Below are 15,729 nucleotides of genomic sequence, written 5' to 3'. Positions count from 1 at the left end.
GCGACATCAGTGAAGTGCGTCAGCATCTGAATTGTCCACTTCTTAGTTCGAACGCTCATTCTGTAACTCATCATCCTGTCTACCAAGTCAACACCACCCATCTTTTTTACTACATGCAAGAACTTTTTATTCACTTATAAACTATTGGTTTCTTCACAAATCCTCCCAAACTATATCTCGTCACACTTTTACTTAGCAAGAACAATAACAAAGTCCCAATGTCCTCAAACAAGTACTTCAAATTTAGCAGCAGTGTAGCTTGTTGCTATTGCTTAAATTTGTCAAATTTGTATATTTAAATTATTAAATATAAATGTTTTAAGTTTCAACCACAAAACCTGTTTTGTACCTTGTCCACTTGTCATGATCTGCCATAGAAAGACTTGGCTGAGATGGCGGCCATCTTGCTTTAACACTGATAAGTGTTTGTGCTTTTACTACCACCTAGTGGTAGTAAAAGTGTCTATGAATGAAGACAACAGGTCGAAGTTAAGCAGAAATGAAGTATAAGGTGCAACAATGTGCATGTGAAACCCATGCAGGGTCTCAAAGAGCAGTCAACCTGAAATCCTGAAGCAAACATTTACATACTCCACACACACACACACACACACACACACACACACACACACACACACACACACACACACACACACACACACACACACACACATACATTTAAGAAACTATACAGTAGTGGGGTTTCTGTCCAAGCTGTCGTTTATTTAAGACTTTACAGTAAGTTAAATTTCTCTTGTTACAAAAATAGAATACGGCTGTTGTCATATTTCATCATTGTAGAAAACATCCATATGATGTACAGCACTTTCAGTGTATAACATTACATTGAGTTCATAGAGTTAGCTGGTGATACTTAGGACCCGTCAGAAAAGCCTGCTAGCACCCTCAATCTGACTGCACCTGTTTCGATACTGGGGCAAAAAAAAAAAGGGTAATATGTAAATAAATAGAACAGACAGACTCCACAGATGTACTCAGACATAATGTATACAACGTTGCAACCCCTCCAGTACTTTGTAAAATAAAAACTTTAATAATATAAAAATCAATAGCGGTAGATGGCAAGGTTTTGAAAGAATTTCTTCTTTTTATTGTACCAGACAGTGTTACATGTGGGAATAAAGGTACTGTGGGATGTTAGAGAGAACTTGGTTGCATGGAGGATTACAGAATATGTAGGAGAGAGGGATAAACGAGTGGTGGAATATGGTTCTGTGAGATGCAGAGCAAGGATGATGAAATAATGAGATATCAAAATGAACTGATGAGTTCAACAAAAGAACTAGTTACAAAAGATGACACTGACAGAGTGGATGATGTTGACTCTTGAAACTGCATTGGTCAGACTTAAAGACAACGCTACGACTTAATGGTTTAATAATCATCATCATCATCATCATCGTCATCATCATCATCATCATCATCGTCATCATCATCATCATCATCATCATCATCGTCATCATCGTCATCGTCGTCATCATCATCATCATCGTCATCATCATCATCGTCATCGTCATCATCATCGTCATCATCATCATCATCATCATCATCATCGTCGTCATCATCATCGTCATCATCATCATCATCGTCATCATCATCATCATCATGATCAGGATCGATCACACCTGACAGAGCATCCTCAATCCAGTCTTCCAGCTCGTCCACGGATGGCAGGTCTTCTCCGTCATCCATGTCCATCCACACACTGTCAGCCTGCAGAGAGAGTTACAAATAAAGACAAACATCCCATCAAGACATCATGAAAACACATTAACTGAGATTAAAAGTAAACTTTGACACAGGCAGCTCAAAGACGAGTGTTGGATCATTTAAGTTAATAGCTAAAATTCAAATGGTGAAATTGTGCTGAGGCTGTAGAGAGGATCGTCCACTAACCAAAGAGGCTATCTGTTTGATCCCTCGCTCCCGTACTCGAAATGCAGAAGTGTTTTTGGGCAAGATTCTGAACCTCACATGGCTCCTTGTGGCTGTGCTGACAGTGTGTTAATAGTACGTGATAGTGAAAGTGCTGCATATAGTAGGGATGTGTATGTGAATGGATGAATGGGACTTATACTGTAAAGCACTTTGAGTGCTTCAATAGAATTAGAAAAGGACCATATAAATAAAGAGCATTTACCATAATATTAACCTTAAGATACCATATAGTTATAGATCTTTTTCATAACAGACATTTTTACTTGTCACAGAATGATAATATACAATTGTAATTCATTTAATAATCTGCACAACTGTGACATGCCAACATGATATGTCTGCTCCAATGAAAAGGCCTATTGAGCCACAGAGAATCTTAAGCTTACAGCCTTTAGTACAGGGGTGTCAGGGCTGTTTTCCACTCCACCTGGTTGGTGATCCAGCCTTGTTTTTATACACATACAGTACAGAGTTCAGCAAAACACACATGCACTGATGATGTACGAATAAAGCACCAAAGATGTTACTCACATCATCAGTATCGACAACACCAATCTGTGGAGAGGACAGGTCAATGCCAAAAGTCTTCTCCCAGTGTGGCAGAAGCTGCAGGGAAATAACAGATGTATTTTTCCATCAGTGTCAATAATGTGCACATGAAGAATATATCATATTCATTATCTCTGTTCAGCCCAGTTCAACCTCTCCAAACACACAGTCTTTCCCCAATGCATGTGTCATATTCCTACCAGGGGGAAGTCATCAGGGTCAATCCAGACAATACTGAGGTCAGGGTTGTCAGTGTTGTCCTCGGCAACTTGCTTCAGGATCTCCAGGAACTCATAACCATCTGAGGAGTGGATAAGACCACAGTGACACGGTTATTAAAGGAGAGCATCTGCAGGACAGCAATGGGTGATAGTTATGATTATCTTTACTTTTGTATTACTCCCACACCAGCAGAAATGCTGTATGGCTCCACAGGACAGTCAATTTCATTTTGCTTATAATCATGTCATCACTAACCCCTTTGCTGCCTCATGTAACACTTAGAAGATTTGTAATCGCTTACTGGTCCTTGTGTCAGTAATGTCATTATATTCAGTTTCACAGTTCCTTTACCTGGGTCAGCCTCCTCGGCGAAAGCAATGATATGTTCACCATCCATATCGTCATCCTGCAGTAATAGAGAAGAAAAACTACTGCAACTGACTTTTGGAATTTAACAGTTTTAGGACAAATGTAAACTGTTCTTGAATTTTACTTCACAAACAAAATTGTACAACTTGTTGTCTGCGTTTCTTACCCAGATCTCATACATGTTGTGTGGTTGCAGCTTCCTCAGGGTTGGCCTTAAAAAAAAAAAGAAGAGATCAATTACATTTTATGCATTTTGATATTAATTCTGGAAGGATGAGTATATACCTCATGAGAACATTTGAGCTTAGCAGCAATGGGATTTACCTGTCATTGTCTTCAATGAATTTCACCAGCTCATCCTCAGTGTAAGGCTTTCCAGGGATGACCACTGGATCATCCATGAAGGGTTCATAGAAGTCGACCTCATTGAGCTTCAGGTCCAGAGCCTTGGCAACCTGTAAGACACCACGAGTTCAAACCCTCAGAATTATATATGCAGACTTTTCACATTGTTTTGGTTACTCACTGTTTTACTATACTATACTATGTTATGCTATTCTATACTGTACTGTACTATACAGAAACATACTTGTGTCTGTCTACTGAATGTGTACATAGTGTTTTTTTACATCTTGTACATCTTACAACTTTCGTTAATCATGTCTTTAAGACATCTTTGCTTAACATGGTGTTACTTTGTCTTCACTGCATGAATCGTGCTTACGGATACTTTATTACTTTTACTTATAGCCTCTGCATGCTTTATACCCTGCACACACCATTGTTACATTGTATTTTACATTGTATTTTATATATATATATATATTCATTATAGTATAATAATATAACATAATTACATATAGTATAATAATATATAATAATATAACATAATTACTTACCTTGGTATTGAATGTGGCAAAGAAGCTGATGTGAGGGTGGAACTCTTCTGCAGCATCGGCGAAAGCCTCAAAATCTGAAAGTTCACAGGCACCCATCAAGTTGATTTACAGCCCTGTATGAAATATCTGAGAATGTAGACTTGTTGTTCTCATCATTACTGTTGCTCTTTGTGTACCCACCTACACCCACTTAAAACTCAAAACTCAAGGTTACATCAAGCAATATGAGCCGGATCTCTGTTGTACTTGCTTGATATGCCATTATAATCAATTATTTTGAAAGAGCAACTGTAAAAAAGAGATAGCAACAGGTTATCATGGTACCACAGTACAGATTCTTACGTTCTGACTTGTGACTCTTAAAGTAGCCCACCAATTTGATGTCCTCTTCAATGTTTTTGAAGCCTTTCAGTTCCTTACTATTATCAATAATTTCCACGGGGTCCTCTAGAACCTACGAAAGAAATTGAGGGGCATTGAGGAGAAAAGGGGTAGAGAATAGAGATGGAGGTGTCAGAGAAAATATGAAGGCAAAATAAGATTATGTGGGTTATCTTCATAGAAAACAAAATGGACGGCTATTTAAATACTGTTTTGCTAAAATAAAGCAGGCTATTAACTGGGAGATTATATCCTCACGAACATCAAAGATGAACTCCACAAGAGTGTCTGCAGCAAGCTCGCCGTCATATTCTATGACCTCATCATCTGTGAAGATGAAGATGCTGTCGGACTCATCAAGGCCTGAGCAAACAGAAAGGACATGTAAGTGTTTGACCTCAGGTCTGGAGCAGAGAAAAGGTCAGACTTGTTAGTTTCCTCCTTTGACATCTTAATTAGTCATCTGTAAGAACAGGAAACATTATCGTAAAATCCACATGATCTATTTTTAGACAGGTAAATTCAGATTGTTAGTCATTTCAGATTAACTGTCAAGAAGCTGATATCATGATACTGGTCTTATTTTTGCATTTTGACCTATGAGCCAAGTGTCCGCAGCAGAATTTACCTAGTTTCTTTGCAACAACTTTGTCGTGCTTTGCATCAATGAGACCGACTCCAATATCCTCATCATCAAACTCATCCAGGACCTGGGCTGCAAGCTGTAAAACAAAGACTGTCACTTAAATGAACACATATGTGATCTGTCTTTTCAGTATATAAAACATAAGCATAAGTACATGTCTGTATGAGTGTATCTTATATGTTTACACTGTTTTGACATAGTTGTCTCACTCAGTCGTGTCATTACCATAAAAGCCTGCTTTTCAGAACGCTGCTTATGCACTTTCTAAATCTGTGTGAAACTTGAACTCATGACTGACAGTTGCTTCTACCAATGGCAGCAGGGCACTTACAGCCCGACTGCATTGAGGAAGTGGTTTGAAGGCCATCCCAGTCCACAAACACACACACACACACACACACACACACACACACACACACACACACACACACACACACACACACACACACACACACACACCCTCTCACATGGGTGTGTACTGGTGTTGGAGACCTTGAGCAGCTGCTCTTACTGGCAGAAATAGTTTGACGAAAGTTGGCACCTTGCAGTATGTTGTGCAGATAATTCTCCCCATTACATTTACCTACAATTATATAATAGCATATGTTTTACGGCAACTTAAATGTTTTCATAGCACCATATTTTATTGCCCTTTTGGCATTTAAGTATACTAAAATAAACTTTTAAAGGGCAAAAGATTGAGGTTAGTAAGGCCTGCCACAATCCAAGCAACGGGACAAGGAAATATTTAAAAATAAATTGTAAAATAAAAAAGCACTGATATGACCTAATTCCCAAATGATCTTTTAGATACACATTAATTAAGCTGATTTAATAATGATCACTTAAAGTTTTCAGAAAATTAAGTTACTGCAACATTGTTTTGAGTTGTTTTATTTAAAACAAATAAAATAAATCTAAAAATGAATTCATATTTTTAGATCCGCATGTCATCCAAATATAAAAATGCAGAGTTGTCTTTGGACCTTGGTGTTCAGAATGTGTATCTGCAGTAATGTACCTGATATCATTTCTCCAGAGTAACTGAACCCTCCCAGCTACATGTTGAGTTAAACCAGCAGCTTCAGTAGCTGAGATGGGATTTCACACTTTGATATGTGCATTTCTTTCAAAGTACACAACACATAAATTACACTGCAATCTGTTTACTGAGGCATACAGTTCATATATATATATCTCTTATCTTATATACATTATCTTGTGTGTCCACCTGAGGAGGAAAGATATACATCCATGTACAATGTCTTTTGTGGAGAATGCAGACCCACTAACCTCAATGGATACATGACACAATTGTGAAGCATTGGGTCTTATGCACATTCCACATGGACTTCCTCACTCTCATCACGTCATATTTCTTTTGATTTTCACTGACCTCCAGAGAGTGCCCTAACCTCTGAAACCCACAGCCTCTTGCTGTTGCCTGTTGCTAATAATAAAACCTGCATTAGATGTAAATCATTAGACATTCATTAGGAGAAACACAGCCCGTCAGGGAGCTCAGCCCACCACAAAAGCATCCTGTGATAAAAATAGCCCCACACCAGCACCAGGGACTATTTTGGCGAAGTGGCAGTGATGCACAGCACTCTGGGATCCGCTGACAAGTACAGTACTGCAAGTGTCAATCACGGTGGCGAGCTGAGGCGGCACTACTGGAGCCAAAACCTCCAGTTCTGGCCTCAGGCGCTGAGGCCGGGCCCCAATGTCCCCTTACAGAGACACCAGAGGCTTTAGAGATGATGTGATAAGCTAAGGAGAGCAGCCTCCATCTTTCTCTGCCTGGTTATTCAAATCTTTATTTTTATTACTATCCATTCTGTTACTTGACCTCTCCCTTCCTCCCCCTTCTTGACATTGTATGACGATTGATCTTGTTGATGTCAAAGTTACTTTGTTTTGTAGTTTCCTACATATTAATGTTGTCAGTAATTATCCTACTGGCCAGATGCCCCCCAATTTTTTTTTTTACTTGTAATTGCCAAGTTTTTTATTTCTTGGTTTATTTTTGCATCAGTTCTAAAAGGAGCCACCAGCAGTCCTTGCAGCTCTCTTCAATATAAGATAATCCAAGTGTATAAAGTTAGCAGCCTTTACTTAACACTGCAAAGAGGCCATGCCAAATGTCATGAATATTATTGTAATGTGATCCAACGTATATATTCCATAAACCAGACTTCACCCTCATCATGGTTCATAGAACTGCAATTTTCAGAGCAGAATGTATCAGATAGATGGATTTCCTAAAATGCTCCAAAGCCAAAACGGAACTATTTTTAGTTCAGTTTAAAATGGCCACAGAAAGAGAAAACAGCAGGACGAGAAATACAAATATAACTTTTCATGGAAAATCTGTGTGATTTTTTATGTGATATGCAATATTTTTCTGGTGTAACCTGAGAAGTGACACAGTCCCGCCATGATTCAATGTGTTTGTGAGCTAAGGCTTTGTGCAGAAGGGTGATGTCACATCTTTCTGCAAAGAATGTGATGAAACTGCTGAGTATCCAGGCTGACGGGAGATCCTTAGGTGTAATGGGATGTGCTGATGGAGGTGTGTTAAGGCAATCAGGCCCCCCCCCCCCCTCCACACACACACACACACACACACACACACACACACACACACACACACATCATATGCATTGCCAGAATAAATGATATCTTGGGTCCTCACAGCTCAGCTTTTTGCTGTGGCGGACAGCTGACGACAAGTTGCAGACTGGTGACATATGTTGGGACTTCACATATCAGCATTTCTGAATTCAGCCAAGCTATTTTCCACCTCATTGCATTGCTTTCTCTTGATGACACACACATTTTCAAATCTTGCCAAAAATGTCTCCACAATCAAATATTCCTCAATTTATCTTGTGGCCACACAGCAACACTTTGCCGAACGTAAAAGTATGTTTTTTACATTTGTCCAATATTAATCATTAAAATATAAACTACTAGAGCCTCCAACAAAACAAGTCAGTCCTATGGTTTAAAGTCATGTGATGTCTCTGTGCATGCTGTATCCTGTCCTAGTTACACCGGTTCCCCATCATTATGCTATTCTCCTCATTCTATCCACAGTCCCCATCTCAACCCACCTCAAGGGCCAACTCCTCAATCTCAAACTGTCTCTGGGCGACGCGGCTGGATCCGGGATGGTCATGGTAGTACACCACCATGACATCGTACTTCTTCATCACAGACTTATAGTTCTTGGTGTTGAGGTCGTGGACGCGGTCCTTGCCATCATACTCGGGGAAGTCCAAGCTGTCCTTGCCCAGTGATAGCCCTGCTACGGACAGCAAAACTGCCACAAGCACCCAGGTCCACTTCATGGCTCCTCTCTAAGATAGTGAAGACAAAACGAAAAAACACCCCAAAAAACAAAATTGTTTGGTGAAAATATGGAGAACCCCTTCCAATCCGCGTCACCCAGAAGAGAGCAAGACCAACTCCTGCATCCACCTTATTAAAAACCCCACATGGGTAACTGGTCGTGGGGCACAGGGTTGAAGAGGGGTTGGGCTAAGTTTGACATAGGTGTGAGTGTGTGTCTATCTGGGGTGTAATTGAGTACGGGAAAGATGAGGTGGGGGCCTCGTCGGTTGCTGGGGCAACAGCTTTGTGTGTAGGTGTGTGTGTGAGTGTTTGAATGTGTGTTGCAGACCTGTCAGAGTGGGTGGAGTGAGGGGAAGGGGACCAACCTTTTCTTCTTCTCTCCATCCAGGACGAGGAGAGGGGGAGATGATGCAGGTGCAAGGACTAAAGGAGATAAAGGAAGATCAGTCAGTAGGTCAGACGACAATTGAAAGTCTGTCTGCTTCTTCCAAATGAAGAAGGATGCATTTAGAGGTGGCTGTGAATCGGAGGCCCTCTTTTCCCATATTAAGTGTAGATGGGGGCTAAAAATAAGAGATGTAGGACATATCAGGAGCTAGTGCTGGTGTCTAATTTGCTCCTGCTGGCACCGTCATAGCGCGGGAATGTAGAGCTGGGTCACTCAGGGACATGGAGAGGAAAGGAGAGGAGAGAAGAGGAGAGGAGAGGAGAGAAGAGGAGAGGAGAGAGGAGAGAGGAGAGAGGAGAGGGTGCTGCACCTGCTGAGGACTGAGTCAGTGTGGACGTGTCACTTCGCTATGACTCAAGACGAAAGTGAAACATTGAGATTTACAGCTTTTTAAAAAATCTGCCTGAATCTGAGCCAGACACACACAGTGCATATGCTTCCTGTGTAATGTGTGTATGTACTGTATGCATGAGAGGATTGCACATAATATTACTTTACAAATTGAAAGGGAAGAAGTGAGCTATAAATAAACTCTGGCTGCATGGTATCATAATTCTTCTTTCAACCACGAACACACACATTAACATGCACACACACGCTTCACACCCCTCTTTTCAGTAGCAAGACATGAAAGCCCTCAGTACTAAGGTGGAAATATTTAGTTTGAAAGGAAGCGTTAAAGATGCACTGAATGCGTGTGTGTTGTGGTGATCGTGTCAGTGACTTTGAAAAGTCAAGCTGAACTGCAACTGGCTGTGTTACTGTAAACAACCAATAAAATGGGCTAGAAGCTGGGAGTGTGTGTGTGGGGGGGGGGGGGGGGGGGGGGGGGGTATTTCAAATTAGTTTCATTTTACACCTCATTAGTTCCACCATAAGTTTTTTTCCAACCATCCATTATCTAGACCGTTATCCTGTAAGGGTTGGGCGAGAGGGGCCTCGTCCCTCATAGATTTTGAGCTCCCACATCTAATTTTTGAATGCCTTGACTGCTGGGAACAGTCCATGATTGCATTCGAAAGGGTTTATATTTTTTATATATATCAATATTGACTTGGCATATATCTCAATTTAATATGAATATAGTTATTTCTAGGTTTCTAGTGGTATTGTTGTAATCTACACTGCTCTTCTATAAGAGTTGAAACATCCTAATCAATGATGTCACAGCAGGAACTTAAACACCAGCAACACCTCCACCAAAACCCAAGACTTTCTGTCTTTTTTCTGTCATCGTAAATGTACTCTTTCACACAGGAAACACTGAAGATGTTCTGCATCTACAGGGTATATGACTGTTCAGTTTCTTTTGCAGGTTTTACAAACCAAATACCCACACCCTGGCTATTGCAGGCAAATTCATGACAGCTCATGATTCCCAATACATCCATCTGAGACATAAGGTTATACTTCATTCTTGTCCTCTTTGTCCACCAAACATTAACATCCACTTTCCATGATTATCCTGAGGTCTGAATTATTAAATGAATATTAAAAGTAAGCAAATTTCGGACCAGGAACATGCAAACAAAGTGGTGTGACTTGCCAAACAAATTATATAAAAAACATTTTTAAAAAACACCATAAAGAACACTTCAACATTTAACAGTAAAATCCTTTTATTAACCTTGTTGCAGTGCGTCTCTATCAGAGTGACCTCACCCTGGTTATTTTAAAACACTCAGACGCATTTTATACTTTTTTAAATCTTGTGTAGAGTGAACTGTTTATCCTCTAATGTCATTCTGGTTTTCTAAAGTAGGTGGGGAGCTTCTATTAAAATGTTTATCCATGATAATGAACTCATTCTGTTTATTTCACCCATACCAGCAGTAATTACCTCTCCCTCACACTAGAGGACGCTCTCTTCCTTTAATCCAATGTGAGTCCAACAAAAACCTGAACCATGAGAAGTTCTGATCAGCTCAGATGCTGGAAACTTCAGGAAATTGCAATGGACTTTTGAAAACTGATATTCAATGTTTTGATACTTAACACTAAACAGATATACTGTTACAGTGTTAGTTTGTCAGTGTTTCAGTCAATTAATATAATTAAGCTAATGAATTTCATCATATCAATAAACAATTCAATATAATATAACAACAAGAAATATTTTTTTCCCTCATTGTGACGGCCTCTTGAGCTCTGACTTACTTTTGTGTTTGGTGTTAGGCAGCTGGCAGCGACTGATCAGAGTGATGTTGGACACTTGACTTGGTGTGAATGCTCTATATCTATCTGGGCCTTAGCATTCAGTCTCTCTCTCATCTTTGGGCTGGTTGGATTTGGGTTGTTTGATTTAGATACATCTCCCCATATTCACACATCCAGGCACCAACATACCAACATACTGATTAACAGAAGTACATATTCCTTGGTAAATTAATTTACTTAAATAAATGACCCTTTTTACTTTAAAGTGCCATGTGTGGTCTCCAGTTTTTGACACCATAAGAATCTTGAATAAATAGTGCATCATCATCCTCATCATCATCATCAAGTACTCTCAAGTTTTTGCACCTTATAATAAATACAAATACTACATATTTATTTGTAAAATTTTGTCTTTGTACCCAATGCCCTCATTTTATTATTGTATATTTACTTTGCAATATATATAATATATTTATAATATCTTATCTTCACACTCTGCCTTATGTTTGACCAGTTCGCCGATCAACTTCTTGAATAAAGTGATACAGCTTCAAGTCTTTGGAACTGATCGTTGAGTGTTTCATTGTGATCAGTCTTATGACATCATACAAACACTGATGGACAGAGTGTTCAGCATAGACTGTTCAGAGTGTGACCAGGGGGCGGGGTCATGCTGTTACTTCCGTGTGGGCGGTGATAAAGGTGAACCCATTTCATAACAGGTCCTTGGATCGGTCTGTGGTTTGTGTCTGAGTGAGCTTGTTATTGTTCAGCAGCAGGATTTACAGAGCGGAGACCAGCTGTGGTTAGATCGAGGCCTTTAAAGGTGAGACTCGCAATGCAGTATATGAACCAGCTAACGTTAGCTAACAGGCTAATCTGTGATCTCACAGCTCATTGTTGTAGCTCCTACTTGAAGCATGTGCTACATTCAGGTCGCACAATGCAGAGGATGCTGGTGACTGTTTACACAGCCCCACATCGTGTGGCCGGTTCCAGAGTGCAGCTTGTACAGAGGTGGAGAGAGTCAGTCTGTCAGCTGGTGCAGGAATGATGGTGGAGATCAAACCCAGCTGCCATGTGCCAAGTAGTTTAAAGTTAACTCAGCCCAGTTCACGTTCCCCCTGTGTCGTAAAATGTGGCTAAACATCCTGCAGACACTGCTTCAAGCCTGAAACAAACATATGTGTATCGATCAACCGATTGTTTGTTGCATTGACTAAGCAAACCTAGAAAGATATACAATTAACTGGCTTTGATTGTTGTTATGTTGTTTCGAAATCATTTTCACACAGTTGATTCTTTGACTGTTTCCCCTCTGCTCTTATTATATTATTTTTCTTTCTTTTTTTTTATTTAATCCAAAAATATGACACTGCATGTTTTCACAGATGGCTTCAGCTCTGGCTGACAGAGCAGTAGCAGCCATTGTTGGATCAGCTGTTGCAGATGCAGCAGGTAACATTAATTTGTAGTAATAAGATTCAGATCTTAAGATGTTAATAAAGTATAAATTAGTTTTATGTCCTATCCACTGTTTAAAATACCCCATTAATCCATGGAAGCATAACTATACTTTTTTAAATTTAAATTATTGAGCAAAGACTTAAATTAAGTGAATTAAATCTTTGCCCTTTCACTAACACAAACCACAAAACACTTATTTTTAATCACAGTCAACCATTTTACTGTTGAGTTACCTCAGTGAAGCCGATTGACCTTAGGACTTGTCCACACAGCGCAGCCACTGCACTGGGTGTATGACCTCCAGAAGCTCCAGGGGATTCTGGCTAAGGATCCAAACCCTGAATTTCGCCCGGAGTCCGCTAATCCGTTCTACAGGAGGCAGACGGGCCAGCAGAGCTGCTATGGAGACCAGGCATATGTACTGCTGGAGTCCCTGTCTGAATGTGGAGGTGGACTTTCTTCTTTATCTGATTGACTCACTCAAATCATCTCTGGGTCCTTGCAGACGTTTACCTTTGATTACTATTTTGTGTTTATTAAGCTTAGTTGCTTTTTGATGAAAATGTGTTTGTGCAAATATTAAGCATCTTTACATTTGGACATATTTAAGAAACAATAGAAACTTAGGAGTCTGAAGGATCTAAAATAAACCATCCTAGACTTCTAGACTCTGCTGTAAATGTAAGTCTTTGCAGTTTGAGTTGTGTGTCTAAGCTGTCTGACATCTTTGACCAGGTCTAAATGTTGAGGATCTGAAGCAGCGCACACTGAAATTCTTTGGGCCTGGGTCAGAGTATGACACGCCCATCAACGATCCTTACAGAGACAGAGGAGGTAAGAAAACTACCCAGGATGTGTTTTTTAATGAAGAATCAAATTACTTTATTGTATGTTAATGAGAGAATGCTAATGGGTGTTGTACTTCTTTATATGACAGGACCAAGACCACAGCTGCCAATCGAGGGACCATGGAGACATGCAAGTCTGAAGGGCTTCCTGAAGAATGTGGACGCAGGCAAAGAGGAGACAGGTGAAGCACCTGTTACACTACTCTATACTCTAACTATAGCATTATGAAGAGAAACACATCTAACCAATGTGTTGTTTCCTCTCCCCAGGATGTGAGAACGACTGTCAGATTGATGGAATAACCAAAATGGCTCCTGTAGTGGCTTTTTATGCAGGAAAACCTGACATGCTGGAAAAAGTGGAGCAGGCCACACGTGTAACCCAGAACAATGATGAATGTGTGGCAGAGACTCTAGCAGCAGCAAGGTCAGTGTCTGTCTAATACGCTCGTTCATGCTAACTTTAGTGTTTTCCCATAACTGATCCACAGCTGACCATCAGTGCAGATTTGGGATTAAATCAAATTTAGTTGGATCGAACATTTTATCTTTATTTTTATTTGATCCTGTATTCAAAACACGTCTCATCAGAGCAATGACACACCAATAGAACGTGATTGTCACAACCATGCTTATATTTAATATGTATATAATAAAGGCTACTCATCGACTGTATTGTGTGGCAGTTAAGCAGATGGTGCCGCACTAAATTAAAGGATAATCTAATTCACTGATTTATTTCACAGGCTGCTTGAGCATTTCATCCTGAATGGTCCTGATCCCAAAGCCTTGGACACTGTGCTGGATCAGCTCAGCGATGTGAACAGAAAACAACCACAGGAACTGGACAGAGCCGTCATTGGTATGTGAGGCCTGCAGGATTGTGGCCTCCCTATATCACAGTCATGGGACTGAATCATGGGATTAAAGAATCTCCCCCATCTTCATTTTCACTCCCCCTCATTTCTCATTTGTTTACAAAATCTGAAATTACAGCTAAATTTAACATGGGAAGTTTTTGAAATTCTAAAAAGTATGTATAATATTTGGTCACTTTTTTTTTTTCCTTCAGGGCACTTTCATCAGGTGAAGCAGAATTTATCCAAAACTCCCAAGGAGCTGATCCCCACTGTGTTTCCAAACACCTGAGGTATCCTCACAAGCTTCTTTCATTATCAGCTCATACTTTTAATAAGGAAAGATCAGTAATTTTACTTCTACCTGTCAGTCAGCTCTTTTACGAGACCAATTTTGACACAACCTGTTAAAATGCCTTTGTGATAAGTACTCGGTTCTGAATTTCTGTCAGGTTTGCCTGGTGCGTTCCAAGCAGCGCTTCATGGAGTCCTGACAGCCAAGCAGTATGAGCAGGCTATCAGAGACACCATGAGCTGTGGGGGATGCACCTGTAGCCGAGGATCCTTCATCGGGGCGTGTCTTGGGGCTCAGGTAAGATTGTGTGTTAATCATTATTTGTTATATTCATCACTATGTCAGTATTGAATGCATTATAGTTTGTAAAATGTGACATTTTATTTCTATTAGATTGGGCTTGAGGGAATTCCATCTTCCTGGATGTCCAAAACCCTGCGATATGACTCAGTGTTGGCTCATGCCAAGAAGATAACCAAACACCACCAGTAGAGGGCTGACAGTGAACATGTCGCTCTGCCTGAGGTGGCTGAGAGCATCGTGAAAAACTGTTGAGCTTTCATAGAACAGTGAATGAAGGTTCTTGTCTAAATTGTCTGAAGGCAGGAGCCAGATGTTTTTGTCTCTGTTTAAGTCAAACACGTTGGTTCAGATGCAGCTTTGTGAATCTATCTGCAATAAAGTAATTCTCAAAATATATAATGGAAAGCCTTTTGTTCAGAGGGACTGAGGTATATGTAACCTTTGTCAACCAATGATGGTAAATGGAAACTTTACCTTTATGCTTTTGAAGAGACATATAGCAGAGTTATAATAATTATAATAATACATTTTATTTATGGGCATCTTTCATGACACTCAAGGACACCTTACATGTACAAATAGTAAAAATAAAAACAGATATACAACAATAAAAACAGACCAAACAGGGGTGATGTGTTCGATGGATGTGGTTCTGATGTGGTTCGTGCAGCTGCGTTTTTGACAAGTTGGAGTTTATGGAGGAGTTAAGTGGGAGACCCCTGAGGAGAGAGTTGCAATAATAGATACAAGAGGTGACAAGTGTGTTATAGCTGAATGTTAGGTGAGAGATGGATGGAGTCGGTTGATATGCAGACTGAGTGATCTTATTGATGTGAAATTCGAAAGATGGAGTGCTGTCAAGGACGACACACCGATTCTTGACTTGGGGAAAATTGAAAAACTGGAGTTAACATTTTATCAGTTGTCCACATACTTGGGCAGCAGGGCAGCCAGTAAACAAGAGTTTTC

General features: G+C 40.0%; 2 protein-coding genes across 2 annotated transcripts; one reads left to right on the top strand and one right to left on the bottom strand.

The window, feature by feature from the left end:
• Nucleotides 1-697: 697 nt before the first annotated feature.
• Nucleotides 698-8,580, bottom strand: casq1a (calsequestrin 1a). The gene is made up of 11 exons (XM_069511675.1): nucleotides 8,145-8,580; nucleotides 5,008-5,101; nucleotides 4,642-4,742; nucleotides 4,341-4,452; nucleotides 3,999-4,072; nucleotides 3,424-3,554; nucleotides 3,266-3,311; nucleotides 3,082-3,136; nucleotides 2,709-2,809; nucleotides 2,491-2,565; nucleotides 698-1,734 (listed from the first exon to the last, which is right to left on the bottom strand). The coding sequence occupies exons 1-11, from the start codon at nucleotides 8,379-8,381 to the stop codon at nucleotides 1,396-1,398; spliced, it is 1,365 nt and encodes a 454-aa protein (XP_069367776.1). The 5' UTR covers nucleotides 8,382-8,580; the 3' UTR covers nucleotides 698-1,395.
• A 3,081-nt stretch (nucleotides 8,581-11,661) lies between these two features.
• LOC109640626 (crystallin J1A-like) lies at nucleotides 11,662-15,154 on the top strand. Its single transcript, XM_020104732.2, has 10 exons — nucleotides 11,662-11,816; nucleotides 12,382-12,448; nucleotides 12,730-12,906; nucleotides 13,193-13,291; nucleotides 13,395-13,487; nucleotides 13,576-13,732; nucleotides 14,052-14,167; nucleotides 14,378-14,455; nucleotides 14,615-14,754; nucleotides 14,851-15,154. Exons 2-10 carry the CDS (start codon nucleotides 12,382-12,384, stop codon nucleotides 14,947-14,949), a joined length of 1,026 nt encoding a protein of 341 aa, XP_019960291.2. The 5' UTR covers nucleotides 11,662-11,816; the 3' UTR covers nucleotides 14,950-15,154.
• Nucleotides 15,155-15,729: the final 575 nt, after the last annotated feature.

This window comes from Paralichthys olivaceus, chromosome 16, assembly GCF_024713975.1.
Source record: "Paralichthys olivaceus isolate ysfri-2021 chromosome 16, ASM2471397v2, whole genome shotgun sequence".
NCBI classification, from domain to species: Eukaryota; Metazoa; Chordata; class Actinopteri; order Pleuronectiformes; family Paralichthyidae; genus Paralichthys; species Paralichthys olivaceus.
This window is presented reverse-complemented; position numbering and strand designations above follow the sequence as displayed.